The 17,151-nt window shown below is 40.6% G+C and overlaps 1 protein-coding gene across 1 annotated transcript; it reads left to right on the top strand.

The window, feature by feature from the left end:
- The first annotated feature begins 6,209 nt into the window (after nt 1-6,209).
- Nucleotides 6,210-15,404, top strand: ppp1r17 (protein phosphatase 1 regulatory subunit 17). Its single transcript, XM_028568791.1, has 4 exons — nt 6,210-6,286; nt 6,877-6,967; nt 10,522-10,674; nt 15,298-15,404. Exons 2-4 carry the CDS (start codon nt 6,898-6,900, stop codon nt 15,366-15,368), a joined length of 294 nt encoding a protein of 97 aa, XP_028424592.1. The 5' UTR covers nt 6,210-6,286; nt 6,877-6,897; the 3' UTR covers nt 15,369-15,404.
- Nucleotides 15,405-17,151: the final 1,747 nt, after the last annotated feature.

Below are 17,151 nucleotides of genomic sequence, written 5' to 3' on the forward strand. Positions count from 1 at the left end.
AGTCTATTGAGTTATTGTAATTTTGCCATTAATAAGGCCTACTTTTGTTTATTTTACCTGTGCACGGTTAAAATGCCGCAACCATGTTACTACTGTATAAATTTTACATACATAATAGCCAAATTAAATTATAAAATGAAAGGATGTTTTGCTGTTTTGTTATCTTTACTCGTTAATATAGAATTCATACTTTTTTAGACTGAGAAAAATATGAATTCACTGTGCTGCTCAAAGGCTTCCACTGTCAGCTACTGCAACATTTAGGCCACGTCCACACGTACCAAAACAAGCTTTTTTTGCCCCGTCTTCCCTGGCATTGTTTCAAGAATGTTTGCGTCCAAACGGATCCATTTGTAAATGACTCGACACGCTACTTCATATCCCAGGCCTATAGGGGGTGCTGTTTCTGCTACAGAAATTCACCAAAAACGGACAAGAAGAGGCAGAGCATGCGCATAAAGCTTGCACACTGTATACAAACAGACAGTAGAAGAAGAAACCAACCAGCCCTAGTAACCCTAATAGGCTCAATATCTTCTTCAGCAGGAACACAAGCATGTAGTCCGCCATTGTTGTTGTTATGAGACGTTGCGGGATAAGAGGTCGAAGTTCAAACTTTTTCACCCTGGGACCAGGTTTCAAAAAAGTGCGTCTTCTTGCATTGTGTTTACAGGATTCGTTTGGACGATTGGCCAAAACAATGCAAAACATGCGTTAACACCAAAAAGCGTCTCCATGTGGATGGCCCCCTAGGGTGAAATGTTTCTTGCATGTTACTCAATAACAGTGCCCAGAACACACAATGCCCACCATACATTGCCAGATAGTTTATCAAACAGCTTAACTGGTGTAGTCTTAGCAGTGTAAAATTTACAATTTTAGACAAAAATATTTTCACGCTGCCAGTTGGTGCAGTAACTGTCCTGATAATTTACACATAGGATGATTACTGTGAAGATCAATACTGTGGGCATATATACCTTAGTGTGATTATGAATGACTGTAAGTACAAGTGAGTAAATATTCTTAAAAAATATGAATTCAATTACATATTATGTATAACTCCCAAACTCGCAAATTAAAACAAATCTCGCGAAACCTCGAAAGTAAGTGGGGTTCCACCAAAGTGGAAGAATCCCGTTTGGATTGGCAAGAAAGTCTCAAAACCTATAGGAAGGCCCTAAGAAAGGCCAGATCAGACTATTACTCATCACTAATAGAAGAAAACAAGAACAACCCAAGGTTTCTTTTCAGCACTGTAGCCAGGCTGAGAGATAACCACAGCTCTACTGAGCCATCTATTCCTCTAGCTCTGAGTAGTGATGATTTCATGAGCTTCTTTAACGATAAAATTATAATAATTAGAGATAAAATTCATTACCTTTTGCAATCAACTTCTAACAGTTCACCTTTAATTGCAGGACCACTAGAAAGAACAACTAGTCCCGACATATACTTAGACTGCTTTTATCCTATAGACCTTCAACAATTAATGTTAAAGATATCCTCAGCTAAGCCATCTACCTGTCTCTTAGACCCCATCCCAACAAGACTACTCAAAGAAGCGTTACCCGTGGTAAACACTTCATTACTAGATATGATCAATATGTCCTTATTAACAGGTTGTGTACCGCAGTCATTTAAAATAGCTGTGATAAAACCTCTTCTGAAAAAACCCACCCTCGATACCGAGGTCTTAGCAAACTATAGACCTATATCTAACCTTCCCTTTCTATCCAAGATCCTTGAGAAGGTGGTTGCTAATCAGTTATGTGATTTTCTACATAGCAATAGTTTATTTGATGACTTTCAATCAGGATTTAGAAAGCATCATAGCACTGGTGACGGCACTGGTGAAAATTACTAACAACCTTCTAGCTGCTGCAGACAAAGGTCTCCATTCTTGTTTTACTAGATCTTAGTGCTGCATTCAACACTATTGACGATACAATCCTGTTGCAGAGATTGGAACACTTAGTTGGCATTAAAGGAACTGCTCTAAGCTGGTTTAAGTCCTATTTCTCTGATCGATCTCAATTTGTTAATGTTAATGATAAATCCTTCAAGTACGCTAAAGTTAGCCATGGCGTTCCACAAGGCTCAGTGCTTGGACCAATTCTATTCTCCTTATATATGCTTCCTCTTGGTAATATTATTAGGAAACACTCAATTAACTTTCACTGTTATGCGGATGACACCCAATTATACTTGTCAATCAAACCAGATGAAACTAGTCAGCTAGCTAAACTTCAAGCGTGCATTAAAGATATAAAATCCTGGATGACCTATAATTTTCTGATGTTAAACTCTAACAAAACTGAAGTTATTGTGCTGGGCCCTAAACACCTCCGAACTTCATTATCTAAAGACATAGCTACTCTGGATGGTATTGCCCTGGCCTCCAGCACTACTGTCAGAAATCTAGGGGTTATTTTTGATTAGGATATATCCTTTAACGCCCATCTAAAACAAACCTCAAGAACAGCCTTTTTTCATATTCGTAACATTGCCAAAATTAGGAATATCATGTCTCAAAACAATGCTGAAAAACTAGTCCATGCATTTGTTACTTTCAGGCTGGACTATTGTAATTCCCTACTGTCAGGTTGCTCAAATAAGTCCCTTAAGACTCTCCAGCTGATCCAGAATGCTGCAGCACGTGTTCTCACAAGAACTAAGAAAAGAGATCATATTTCTCCTGTATTAGCTTCTCTGCATTGGCTTCCTGTAAAATACAGGATTGATTTTAAAATCCTTCTCCTGACCTACAAAGCTCTAAATGGTCAAGCACCATCATATCTAGAAGAGCTCCTAATACCTTATTGTCCCACTAGAGCACTGCGCTCCCAGAATGCACAGTTACTTGTGGTACCTAGAGTCTCTAAAAGTAGAATGGGAGCAAGAGCCTTTAATTATCAGGCTCCTCTCCTATGGAACCAGCTCCCAATCTGGGTTCGGGGGGCAGAAACTGTCACCTCATTCAAGAATGAAGTTAAAACTCTCCTATTTGATAAAGCTTATAGTTAGGGAGTGAGGACCACCTAACTGGCCCACCTGCTTCTCTTCATAATTGTTAGATTAATAATATATAACAAAAGTAGAGGGAGGCAGGCCAGCACAGCCCGATCCGGCAGGGGAGAGTTCAAAGCCCTAACAGGATACCTCTCCTTATGTCCTGTCTCAGTTACGCTATTATAGTTCTAGACTGCCGGGGGACTTCCTTCCTTGCTTTGACACACTGAGCTGCTCTCTCCTCTCCCTTTCTATTACCATTTGTGTGCATCCCATCCCAGAAATGCTTGTTACTAATCCTAGCTTCTGGGGAGTTTACTCCCCGGAGTCCTTACGTTTTTACCTCTCTGTCCTCTGACTGATGGGAGCGTTTCAGCGCCCTGTCTCTGCAGCAGATAGCATCGCTGGTGTTGGTACTTGCCGTTGGTCTATCGGTCTGCCCTGTACTGTAGCCTGAAAAGTCTATCATTGAGGGTATGGCCTCAGGTTTCAGTCTGTTGGACTTAACCCTCACCAGTGACTCTGTTGTATCAAAAGTACAGCTCTCTAAATAGTCTGTCGCTAAAAAATGCTGGCTAAAGCCAGGGGCTGTTGGAGGGCTAGCCAGTTTTAAGGCAGCTAGCCATGAGTTGAGGAGTTTCCTTGTCAAAGGTAGCCTGTGGAAATGTATTGTAACCCCAGCTGCCTTAGCCCTATACAATTCATTACTGTAGCCAGGGGCAATTCAGTATGAACCCCCCTAAACCTGTTGGTTGCCGTTTCCTCAGCCATGTCCGTTAGCCTCAGACTGTTTACGTTCTATGGCTGCTTACCATGCCAGTGACGTAGCAGGTTGTGGAATTCCAACATGGCGGCGCCCATGTAACAACAACAACACTTTCAATGTACCATTTCATCCCTTTTAACAAATTCAGCCATTTTAATCATTGTACCAACGAGAAGAAATAAAATACATCTGTTATATAACCTTTACTCAAATTCCAGTTCAGTTCATCTTTAAAGCATTAAAACAAACAAGCCATCTGTAGTTAATCAGGGTTTTTACAAAATGCTTCAGCAGAATATTTTCACGTCAACATTATATGATAAAGTAGCTTTAGCTTTTTTTACAGATTTTTTCATCTGTAGGCTCCATCAAATATGATAACAGCTGATTTCTTAGGCCAATAAATGGCTTGTCCATATCACTGCTCTCCCTGGTGGATAGATCAAACATTGCAACAATCTTTCTTACACACAGCACTTAGGCATTACCAGTCGGCCCCAAGCTCACTATGTCATCGCGGGGGATTTTCTTCCAGCCACGGCCCGTCCAGGAACCCGTCACAGACCTGCCGGGGCCCCAACATGGAGGGAGCGGAAATTTAAGGTGGTTTTATCTGAAAGTTGAATATGGAACAATATTATCAATTGAAAAGCAAGTTTAATATGATCAACCACAAGTAAACACATAACACAATCAAATAGTCGAGTAAAAGTACAAGTATCTTGCCAGAAAATTACTTTGGTAAAAGTTAAAGTCACCTTTTAGAAAATAACTCAAGTCAATGTCTTAAAGTATCTGATACTTACTATATTTAATTATCAAAAGTCATTTTCTGAGAACATTGTCCTTGATTATTAGACGTAAAAGTTAAAGAACTTTGATTATGAACTTTGTGGCTTCCTTACAGTTAAACATAATATTCAGGGTTCCCACACCTTGTTAAACACCAAATTCAAAGTCTGACATCAACAAAGAGAAAAGCCTAAACAGAACAGAAACATTTTTTTGTGAGGAAGAATCTTTCACGGCAACTTGCTCAAACATTTCTTGCAAATACGGCCACAGGTGTGTAACGTTATCTTCCCCACAGTCGTCATTGTGGTCAGTGCTTTGGATTTTATAGTAATGAGTAACAAAGATGCTTAGGGGAAATGCATCGGAGTAAAAGTAAAATTATTATTTAGGAAATGTAGGGGAGTAAAATTAAAAGTCACCAGAAATTTATAAAACAAACTAAAGTACGGATACGTACTTAAGTACAGTAACAAAGTATTTGTACTGTGTTACATTACAACACTCCACGCAGAGCTTTTGCCGTAGCTTACGTAAGTGGCCTGAAGTTTATACTTGCGCTGGTGTGTGCGGCGAGTTTGCGTGTGTGTGTATGTGTGTGTGTGTGTTTGTGTGGAGTGGGTGATCGAGCGAGGGATCAGTGAGAGAGTGCCGGCGATTAGCTTTGCAGGGAGTACCATCGCTAGAGTCATAGTGAAAGAAACTCTTTGTGACCACGGTGGGAAATGTGTAGCAGGAAAAGTTAACCCTCTCCTTGATTTCATGTTGTTTATGGAGAAGGAGAACCAGGAAATAAGTCCAGGGAAATGTAACACGAAATGCAACGCAAAATGCAACGCAAAATGCAACGCAAAATGCAACGCGACGCAACGTGTAGTTACATTTTTCGAGAGGTGCACGTCAGGCTACGGCATAGGGTCCGGCGTAGGTTTGTGTCTTCACGTACCTTCCTGCGTAGCAACGGCGCAGATTTTACGCAGAAGTATAATTTAGCATTAATACTCCACTGGATTGCTGGCTAGAATGTGTAAGAAGAAGGTGAAGTAGTGAGAACAGTTGAAAAAGTGAGAATGTGTTTAATTAGTATGAATGTCATTGAATATATTGAAGTATTACTGGGATTTGAAAGTTGAATACTACCCTGAATCAATGAAAGATGCGGAACGTTTTAACGTTTGAATGGTGTTTCTCGGTCAATGTATGAATGAGTACAAAGCGGTTGAAAATGTGTGAATCTGTGTCAAACTCGAATAGGTCAAATATGCCTGCAAAAATTTGTATATTATATATTATATATGTTTGAATGAAGTTTCTATTTTGAAAAATGTGGAAGGAGTAGAAGAACATAGGTTCCACATCGTTCTAATTAGCTTGTTTATTGGTGGGAATGCATTCCCACCAATAAACAAGCTAATTAGAACGATGTGGAACTTCTTTCGGAATTTAACATTTGGAAACGTACATAACAATATGTGTCACACATTTCATGAACACGAGTATAATATGAGGGTGTATTCAGACGGCCATTCTCTTGGGAGGAGCTAATAAGATATCTATTGATATTGAGCAGCCCTTCCGTAGCTCGTAGCTCTCCTGCCTGTCGGAGGGGGGTTGGGCAGATAATAGCTGCAGAGGAGAGAAGATGCTCCTCCTCCAAGCTTTATAACCCAGAGGGACACCGCTCCAGCCCGTCAGTCTGACACAGCTGAGACTGAGGTAAGAACACACTTTCATTCTCTCTTTCGGCAGGGCTGTTTGTTTTTTTGTCTTCATTTTTATGTGTATTCCTCTTTTAGCTTGAGTTTTCTCATGCTTTTGTTTTCCCTTTTGTTGCTTCTCTGTTGTTTATTTGCAGCCACGTTCTTTGTCACTTTACCGCTTTTCTTTCTTTTGTAGTTCTTCTGGGTTTTCTCTTCCTTATCCATTCGGAAAATCACATCCAATTGCATCTACTTACTTGACAAAATGCTAAAACACGTGTTGTATTTGGACATGTTAAATGTTTAAAGGTATAAAAAGGGAGGTATATAAGGCAATGATGAAGCTCGCAGAGACAAAGAACTGCCATGTGAATGTGGTGATTTGATCAAAGCTTGTGTTGATGCAGTTTCGTCTAAAAGTAAAGCAGATGTGTCAGAGAGGCAGACACCCATGCACACATGCAGACACACATGCACACACAGCCCTAAAGTGCGTTATCCTTTGTTAGTGTCATAAGGTCCACTAATGAATAATGGATTGTGATTGTGCATGTGTGTGTGTGTGTGTGTGTGTGTGTGTGTGTGTGTGTTATGTGATCTGTGCAGAAAGCCCCGAGGGCCTCAGAGATGACGACTGGCTGTATGAGGTCGACCCTGGAGCCTGAACAGCGACTGATGACACAGGAGAGCAAACACTGTAAGCGCAGCGCTCTGGCCATCTTTTCTTTCAAATAATAGTCATATGTTTCAATTCAATTTTATTTATAGTATCAAATCATAACAAGAGTTATCTCGAGACACTTTACAGATAGAGTAGGTCTAGACCACACTCTATAATTTCCAAAGCCCCAACAATTACAGTCATTCCCTCAAGAGCAAGCATTAGCAGTGGCTGTTGCGACAGTGGCGAGGAAAAACTCCCTTTTAGGAAGAAACCTCGGCAGACCCAGACTCTTGGTAGGAGGTGTCTGACGGGGCCGGTTGGGGGTGTGATGAACAGTGGCAATAATAGTCATAATAAAGATAATGGAACAGTGACTTCGAAGGTAGTCATGGAAGTTCATGATTTCCAATTTAAACACAACTTACATTGAGATTGTGATTTTTTTTTTTTTTTAAACATACTAAATATCACAAAGAATAATCAAATAATGGACCGATTTCTTATGATTTTCATATTTTCCGTATAAATAATTCTGCATCTTTAAAAAAGAAAAGTAAAAAGTGGTAATAAAAATCCTTACAGATAAACTGCATCTCTGCCAGTTAGGTATGGGTATTGTTAGGATTTTATCATTACCAATATCTATATGCTATGCTTAGCAATATACTTATCTCTATCTATCTATCTATCTATCTATCTATCTATCTATCTATCTATCTATCTATCTATCTATCTAGATAGATAGATAGATAGATAGATACAAAAATATAGGCATGAGAAGATGTTATTTTATTTTTCACAGTAATAAGTTAAATTGTTTCCTGTATAATGAGGGAGGAGCAATTGCTACAAATGTCTGGTCTAACAACTATAATCAATAGAAAGTGTTTTTAGCTCACACTAAGTACAGATGAGCAGCTTGTGACTAAATTGAGAATCGCTGGTCCACCTTAAAGGTCAGCCCACCTTAAGTTAGCATTAAGGTGGACTCAGATAACCTGACGCGCAAGATAGTTTGTTAACACTAAAAAATCTAAGAAGCCCTCTTTGGAAGCTGTTTAGAAAAGGGGCGGGCAGGTGACCGCGATGGCTGTTTGAATCACGTGACCGTTGTATTTAACTAAATGGTCTCAATTTTACTACTACTACTTGAGTTTAGGCAACAAAAATGAGTGGTTAGGGTTTGGAAATGTTCATGGATCGGCTTAAAATGACAACAACAAACCAAGCTGAAACTAATAGCTAGCTGCATGGCTTGATGCAGTAGAGTAAATGGGAAAATAAGTTTAGTTTTGTTGTGATCTGGATGAACTGACTCTCTAACGGCCCTGACACGCCAACCCGATTATCGGCCGTCGGACAGTCTGGTGAGGTCAGTGACTCGAGACTGTTTGGTGTGTTCTGTGCAGTCGTCAGTCGGAGGAAACATCGGGCTTCATTTGGGCCGATTCGACATGTCAAATCGGAAGGCGGTCAGTTGGACTCAATGGCCAATCTGATTGTTGGAGCGCTATAGCTACTCTGGATGGTATTTCCCTGTACTCCACCACTGCTGTCAGAAATTTAGGAGTTATTTTTGATCAGGATATATCCTTCAACGCCCACTTAAAACAAACCTCAAGAACAGCCTTTTTCCATCTTCATAACATTGCCAAAATTAGGAACATCCTATCTCAAACGATGCTGAAAACTGCTTTCGTTACTTCCAGGCTGGACTATTGTAATTCCCTACTGTCAGGATGTTCAAATAAGTCCCATAAGACTCTCCAGCTGATCCAGAATGCTGCAGCACGTGTTCTGACGATATTTCATCTGTATTAGCTACTCTGCATTGGCTTCCTGTGAAATCTAGGATCTAATTTAAAATCCTCCTCCTGATCTACAAAGCTCTAAATGGTCAAGCACCATCATACCTAGAAGAGCTCTTAGTATCTTGTGGTTCCTAGAGTCTCTAAAAGTAGACTGGGGGCCAGAGCCTTCAGCTATCAGGGTCCGCTCTTGTGGAACCAGCTCCCAACTTGGGTTTGAGGGACAGACACCGCCACCACATTTAAGAATAAACTGAAAACCCTCCTCTTTGATAAAGCTTATAGTTAGGGAGTGAGGAGTTGCAGCATCCGCCTAACAAGGCCCACTTGCTCCTCTTAATAGTCGTCAAGTTAGGGAATGAGGAGTTGCAGCGTCCGCCTAATCCAGCCCACCTGCTTCTCTTCATAGTCATCAGATTCATCTATCATATAATCAATAATATAGTGAGAGTAGAGGGAGGCAGGCCAGTACAGCCCGATCCGGCAGGGGAGAGTTCAAGCCCGATCCGGCACCTCTCTCTAACCTGCCTCTCTTAGTTATGCTATTATAATTCTAGACTGCTGGGGAAGTTCCTTCCTTCCTATGACACACTGAGCTGCTCTCTCATCTCTTTTTTTCATTTGTTTCCTTTTGTGTGCATCCGTGTCCCAGAAAAGCTTGTTACTAACCTTGCTCTGGGGAGTTTACCTGCTGCGTCCACTGCGTCCATCCATGCTCTGCTGTCCCACGTTACATCCCGCAACGCCCTCCTGTGCCCTGCTATGACATGAACTACTACGACTACCACTGTAGTCACTGATCCATTATCTTTAATGTGACTATTATTTGCCACTGTTCATCACAGCCCCAACCGGCCCCGTCAGACACCGCCTACCAAGAGTCTGGGTCTGCCAAGGTTTCTTCCTAAAAGGGAGCTTTTCCTCGCAATAGCTACTGCTAATGCTTGCTCTTGAGGGAATTACTGTAATTGTTGGGGCTTTGGAAATTATAGAGTGTGGTCTAGACCTACTCTTTCTCTAAAGTGTCTCGAGATAACTCTTGTTATGATTTGATACTATAAATAAAATTTAATTGAATTAACCCGGAAATGACGAGCGGGATGAGCGTGACTAACGCCTCTCAAAATCTGACGAAAATCTTTTAAACTGACATTTGTTGATCTGAAATGAAGACAGATTCACCAACTGCATGGCTTATTTGTCGCTTAAAATGTTTTCAGAAACATGTTTCGATGAACTATTTTCATAAAATATGAGATCGTATTCTGAACAAGCCGCCATTATGGTCTGGGTTTGAAATCCGGGAGAAGCCAGACCCACATGACGCGTTGGTCCAATCAGTTGTCGGTTTTCATTTTTTGGGCGACAATACAGATTAGCGCCACCTGCTGTTATGGAGACATTATTATGTCTCGCGCATGCGCAAAACGTACGCTGAAGTCGGCGTTGCTTCGTTGTCTTCCGAGGCACTTTTTGACCAATTCGGGGAGCCTTTTCTGCCGAAGGTCAGCTGTCGGGTTGGTGTGTCAGAGCCTGAAAAAGCAACGGTTCAACTCTGTGTTTTAGAACAAAAAAATAAGCAGAAATGCCATCTTAGAAAATCAGACGGCGTTTGCTGTTCTAGACAGAATGACCACCTTTTAAATATTTGCATTGTTTCATCCACTAACAGGTGTGAATAAAAACAGAGCTGTTATTTAAGTTCCCTTCTTCTGTAAAAGTCTGTCTCTTCTATGGATTTGATTGACAATGTTAACAGTTTGTCTGGCTGTGTGACAGACAAGGAGGCGCAGGAGAGCCTGGTGGACAGGAAGTCAGAGATGAAGGACGATGAAGAGGAGGCCCTTTGCACACAGAATCAGGAGGCAGATCAAAAGAAGAAACCTCGCAGAAAAGACACACCTGTCCTCAACTCTCATCCACATATACCAGGTCTGTGTCACCTAAGAATGGTACATGTATTTTGTGATTATTATTAACAGGGATCTGTGCTGCCTTTTGAAGCTTGTGTCTATAATATTAAATCTATTTGTGATTACCTTCCAAAACAACCCTTATGTGCACCACAGTTAAGCTTTAACTAGGATTAGACAAAATATATTTGTTAAAGTTAGGAAAAGAAAATGGTTTGGGTTAAAATATGTAATTTGTTAACATTAGAAAACTCTTCAACATGGTTAAACAAAGTAGTGGGTTATAATTTGTGCATTTTATACATTGGGTATACTAGGATAAAATAATCTTGAATCAGGGTTGACTTATAAGCTTTTACTGGGGCTTTCAACTACGTCTACTATGGTCGTCATCCGCTAATGACAATGGTTTGGCTGTCATCTTGTGATCTAAGTATGGAACTTTGGTCGCATGATAACTGGTGGCAGTACATGTGGAGAGAACTCTGACTCCTGAGCTGCATCTCATGTTGCTTAAATTGCATCCTTAAGTCCTCCACTTGCCTCCCTTCCTCGTGTCCCTCCCACCGCAGAGGCACAGGAGAGACGCGAGGATATCACAGGAGGAGAAAGGCAACGAGCAAATGTGTTTTAGAGGGATGAGACGATACATGAATTTGTCAGCTGTTTGGGCGGAGTTAGCAACTCCTTCAGCTGCACGGCTTCCAGAAAAGGCTGCTCTCGTGTATCCTCGGCTATAGCTCCTCGATGCTTGCTCCTCACTCCTCGGGGCAGAAATAAGAGCTTTGAGATGGCCTTCAGAGAGGAGGGACAGAACAACTTCCGGTTCAGCCGATGATCGATGAGTGATGACCAAGGAGCTATTAAATAAGGGCCATGGGATGTACTCCTAGTCGAGGACCTTTGAAGTGGATGCTGTGAGTGGTTTTGGTCTGGTGTTCAAAGTAGGGCTGCACAATACATTGTTTTTTTATTGTCATTGCAAGATCAACTTGTGCAATAAACACATCGCAAAAGGCTGTGACATATTGCGAAAGACAGAGATTCTTTTGTCCTAGTTGAAAGAACATATCAGCAGAAAACTGCATTAGAATGTAAATTCTGTCATTCTTTATTTAGTGCTGCCTTTAATATTCAATTCAATGTTAAATTTTTTCAATAGAAGAGTGTTGGAAATGAGTGCTCCTCAGTCACAGAACAGAAGAGCGAGGGGACTGTTTTGGCAGCCACAAGAGAGAAAGACCAAAGTCTCTTTAAGCTTCATGAACCATTTTCTTTATTTTCTGAGCCCACTAGATGGCGATCTCTGTTCAACAAATGGTTGAAAGCACACTGAATTGCTTCCTTGGGCCTTTTTATTTTTAAACCAAGACCGCCATCTAGTGGGCTCAACAAATACAACAAATGGTTGATGAAGCTCCATTTGGACAACACTACCCATCAGTTATGATGACATTGCAACCGCCAAGGTAATTGGTGAGATCTGGCCTGAGGACATGGCAAAATCACTTCAGCAAAGTCCTACAGGTCAAGAAACGATCAGACTATGTTGATTCACATGATCTAAGTCACTTAATTTAGGCCCCAAATAGAAAGTGAGTGAATTTTGCTAATCATCACTCACTGTATAGGAAAACCGCAGCAACTACAACATGTACAGCAGGCACGGCGCCAGGATTCCAGTTTTGGATGGGCCAGACCAATTGTGGGTGGGCCTTAACCCCTTGACGCCTGAATTTATTCACAATTATACAAACAAAATATTATGTGTGTTTCTGGCTCCAAGCTGATGCTAAATTAAGTTGAGATTGTTAATTTGTCTATAGCATATGGAATAGATATAAATTTAGGTATGATGCAAATTAGCGACAACAGACATTATGGTAAAATTCTTTACAAAATGGTAAAATTAATAAAACACATAGTAGATTTCATTCATGTCACAAAGTTGTTAGAACTTCTAAACTGTAAATGACAAATACATGGATCTTGACAACGGCAAGAAAGAAAACACTCTCCTACTCCCTAACATTGACAGTAGTTTCTTTAGGGGTAGGGTTAGGTTTAGGGGTAGGATTAGGTGTAGGGGTAGGGTTAGGGTTAAGGGTTAGGGTTAATTTCGCTTCCGTGAACCGGATGTATCTCCCACTCCAACCGGTCCTACGAGAAACCAGCGCATGCAAAAGGTTCCTAGGTATGTATCGCATCTAAACAAACCGGCATTGGGGGGAATACACACGCTATCTCGCCTGCAGTCGGAATGGAAGGGGTTTGATGCAAATTAGCGACAGTCGGCGTTAAGGGGTTAAATTAAAAACGTTATCAAATCCCTGTTTAACCTAATAAAAATGACTGGCTAATATACTGTTATATATATTATATGTGCTTACATAATAAAGATTGTAATAGCTTGATGCCATTTATATGTTGTTGAATTGTAAAAAGTTTCGGTGCAAAGGACGGACCTATCCACGATCGCTCTCCTTGGTTCTGACCAAAAGAAGAGCGCTTTGGAATCTCCATTACGCACCGTACCTGGCTGGGCTATAGCGCATCTCTCCTAACCTAAGGCCTATAGACTGTAAAAGTGGTCAGGAATCTAATATTTCCCCAAACATAGTTTAGTTCTGCTCGTATAACATGAGGCCGAATATTTCACAATTCTTTTCAACTGTTTTAAGTTTTCAACAATATACAAATCAACAACACTGCCCGACAGTTTCAATCAATACTCGGCCACAGAACGTGTTCATTGACAACGTCATCTGTCATGTAAAACAAGACTCAAGTTATTTCCTTACTTTAGTGTGATGATTCATGTTAAACATGTTTAACAAAAATAAATAAATCGCATTAATAGCCCTAAAGCATTATTGGCCATAACAAGAGAAAACCATGAGGGAAAAACAACTTGACAACAGTAACAATCTGTTATAGAAATAGAACTGCGCTTGCAGCTTCTGTAGCGGGTTATGAATTGATTATTATAATCCATATATCTCATATAACGACATAATACAATACAGGCAGAGTAGCCTTCACATACCTTACTGTTATCCTCTGGCGGTCGTACACAATTAAACTCCGCAGAAGAAGTGACCGGATACTTTAGCACTGGTTGAGTTGCGGGCTCATCCACGGAAGACCGATCCACAGGACTATATCCATAGGGGATATATCATCCACTCGCGAGGCAGAGGCAAAGGCATTAGCACCGGCGCTGGTCGCGCTAGCCACGTTAGCATCCTGCGGTGTCCGAGACAAAGATGTGCTCGGCGTTGTGGATGTCAGCTCTCCTTCATCTCCTGGTTGCAGCGATGACTCAGACCGTTCGTGCACGTTTAAGGTACCTAAACAACGACTGTTGCAACCTTGTCCTTTACTGGAAAGGATTTTCACACTCTCAGATCACTGGGAGCTAGCCTAGCATACAGACAGGCTACATCCGATCCGAACCTCACTGTCTGCTGAACTTGTGCAGAAACATAAAATTAGACATGACCAGTTTTTTTAAATTGTTTTTGAAAACATTTACACAATTTTAGCACAAATTATGAGATTATTTTCCGATTTTTAATAATTCTTCACCAAATTATAATATATTAATTAATTAATGTTTTTTGAGGAAATGTTTTGGGTGGGCCTGTTGAAAGTGGGTGGGCCTAGGCCCGTCAGGCCCACCCATAACGCCGTGCCTGATGTACAGTCATTCACAGTTGAAGCAGGAAGTAGCTTTCTAAGTGACAATATATCGGTATCATATCGGCATTGATATATGAGGCTAGATATCGTCTTAGATTTTGGATAGCGTAACATTGTAGTGTTGTTATTTCCTGGTTTTAAAGATTACATTACAGTAAAGTGGTGTCAATTTTTTAACTTGCCAGTTCTATTATTTGCCTTTACCCACTTAGTCATTGTATCCACATTATTTGGGATTATTTATCTAAAATCTCATTGTGTTAATATTTTGTGAAAGCACCAATAGTCAACCCTACAAAATGGCCGCGATATTGACATTGATGTATTTGGTCAAAAATATTGTGATATTAGATTTTTCCAATATCGCCCAGCTCTAAGTTAAACTAACCTGGCGATTTGTGTCGAACCTGTGAGATTGACTGCTCCTGTTACCTGTCACCTGTCCCCAAGCAAACCTCACAGGGAACTGGTTTCTTATACCCCGTTTACACGTACATGTTTATTTTGAAAAACAGACATTTCCCTTCGTTTGTGCCCTTAATTTACACGCAAAGAGGGAATTTGCCTCTGAAAACGATTCTTTGTAAAACCTCTGGCCAGAGTGGAGAGTTTGGAAAACTTTGTTTGCATGTAAACTGAGACAAGTGGAGGTTTAGGCAGCCGAGAGAGAGAAAGAGGAAACGATTGGTTGCTGTTGTTGCTATTTTTGGGATTCTGATTTGACTAAAGTGGGCTTGAGTTTTTTGTTACACTGCTACCTACAGGTTTGGCATGCTCTTGACGGCATATATACGCGGGTATGTGTTTCTGAAAACTGACAGCTGTGCACAATGTTATTTTGAAAACAGATAGGTTGAAATGTCAGTTTATGAAAATAGCCGGCCATGTGTAAACGTAGCAATAGTTTCAAGCTGACAACCTGTGTTTTCCTTCTCTTTAGGACTGAGACTGCTGAAAGCCGAGAAGCAGATGGTCCACTCAGAAGATGAGGAGAAAGATTTGAAGGAATAAAGACTTTATATAGCCTCACTTTTATTATGTTGTCAATAAATGTTCACAGTCTCACTAAATGTATTGAACAAAACATTTCATTTTCTATGGTTCACTGGCCACACACGAATAGTCTATATCCTTCACGTTCCACTTCCAGGAACACATGTTCTACCTTTTCCCTACTTCTACATCCTTCACAATTTTCTGATTCTGACTTTTTCAATAAGAATAATATACTTAATAATCCTGTGCTCCCTAACCTTAACCAAGTAAATGTGACATCTTCTTTTCTACCTTTTCCTTTACATCTTCTCAACCCAACCGCCTAATGAACTTTGTAATACTCTCTACCCTTTGTGTCTTTGTCCCAGATTTCCTGCTATTTAATATCAACTCTCTAATGAATGATTCATTTTACTTCCAATCGTCCCAACCTAATGTCGAGTATATTATTATGTTTATTAGCCATTTTGTCAGCTATCTCATTTCCCTCAATAGGCTACCCACATGTGCCGGAATCCAACAAAAATGAATGTCATCTGAAGGGCCAGCACGCTAATGCGTGTAAAGAGAGGGTGTAATTAGTCCAACAACAGTCAGCTGAGACAATAACCTCACCTGGCACTGCTCTCATGAGCCATCCCCACACCTGTCTCCACTGCAGCTGATTGCAGACCACGCCCACCTCCACCGTGTACAACAACCATAGCAATGCACATAAACAGGCAAGAGGCTGTAAACTGTAATGATACCAGCATATTGGATAAAGGTTGATAAAGGGCTATTCCGGCATTGTTATTACTACGTTTCCCTCCTGGGTGATATTTCAGAAAGCATGTTTAGTGAAAACTCTGAGTTTGTTAACCCTGAGATGAGGGAAACTCTGGGTTTTCTTTTTCAGAAAGAGAGGTAACTTCACCTCTGAGTCAGTTACTATAGTAACTGAGCCTGTGAACCGAGTTTCTCTCAGTCTCCTTCCTCTGACACAGCGCCCTTTCATTTCCTCATTCATTTATTCAGTCTGGATCAGGCACATATTAGCGCAGTTTGTTAGCGGCACGAATAAAAAAATATATATGTTGGTTTATTAACTATGTTAGGCAGACTATAAAACATTTTATTTCTCGAAACATGGCATTTCCTTTTGTCTACGATCCCATTGATGAAGAAGCTGCTTTACTTCACAGAGAGTTAAACATAGGTCTGGAGATGATATTGAAGCCCTGACATTTTAATTTTCAGGTAACTTCCTATTTGAGTGGTATCATTTTTCTTCCCAGTCGATCAGTTATGTAACCTAGGCTACATAACCTAATCCGTCCTCATGTCACTAACGTCACCCATCTATGCTCTTACATCCCAGCAGATTATTTGTGTCACATTAAGTTTTTTGGCAAACGGAATTTGTCTTTACAACATTGGTGATGCGGAGCATTTTAGTAAACCCACTGTATAGGAAAGCACCGTAAGAGTGTGACTTGATCTGAAACGTGTTTTAAAGGGGTAATAGAATGCAAAACCGATTTTACCCTGTCAGAGTTGAATAACGACAGTTCAGTGGGTAAATAGGACATACATAGAAGCTCAACAAAGCTAGTTGCTTACGTAAGAATCCCAAGATCTGTACCTTTGTCACGCCCATGGGTGTATTAAGAGAACGGTCACGCTCCAACATTTACATAGGCTACACAACTGACCTGAGATCAGGTAGTCTTCTGAATCTAGGTCACGCAGATCTCTGCTATTCCATTACAAAATTCACTTCTGAAACTTTTTTTATGCAAGAAATCAACTATGTAAA

The sequence above is a fragment of the Perca flavescens genome, chromosome 22, assembly GCF_004354835.1.
Source record: "Perca flavescens isolate YP-PL-M2 chromosome 22, PFLA_1.0, whole genome shotgun sequence".
Lineage (NCBI taxonomy): Eukaryota > Metazoa > Chordata > Actinopteri > Perciformes > Percidae > Perca > Perca flavescens.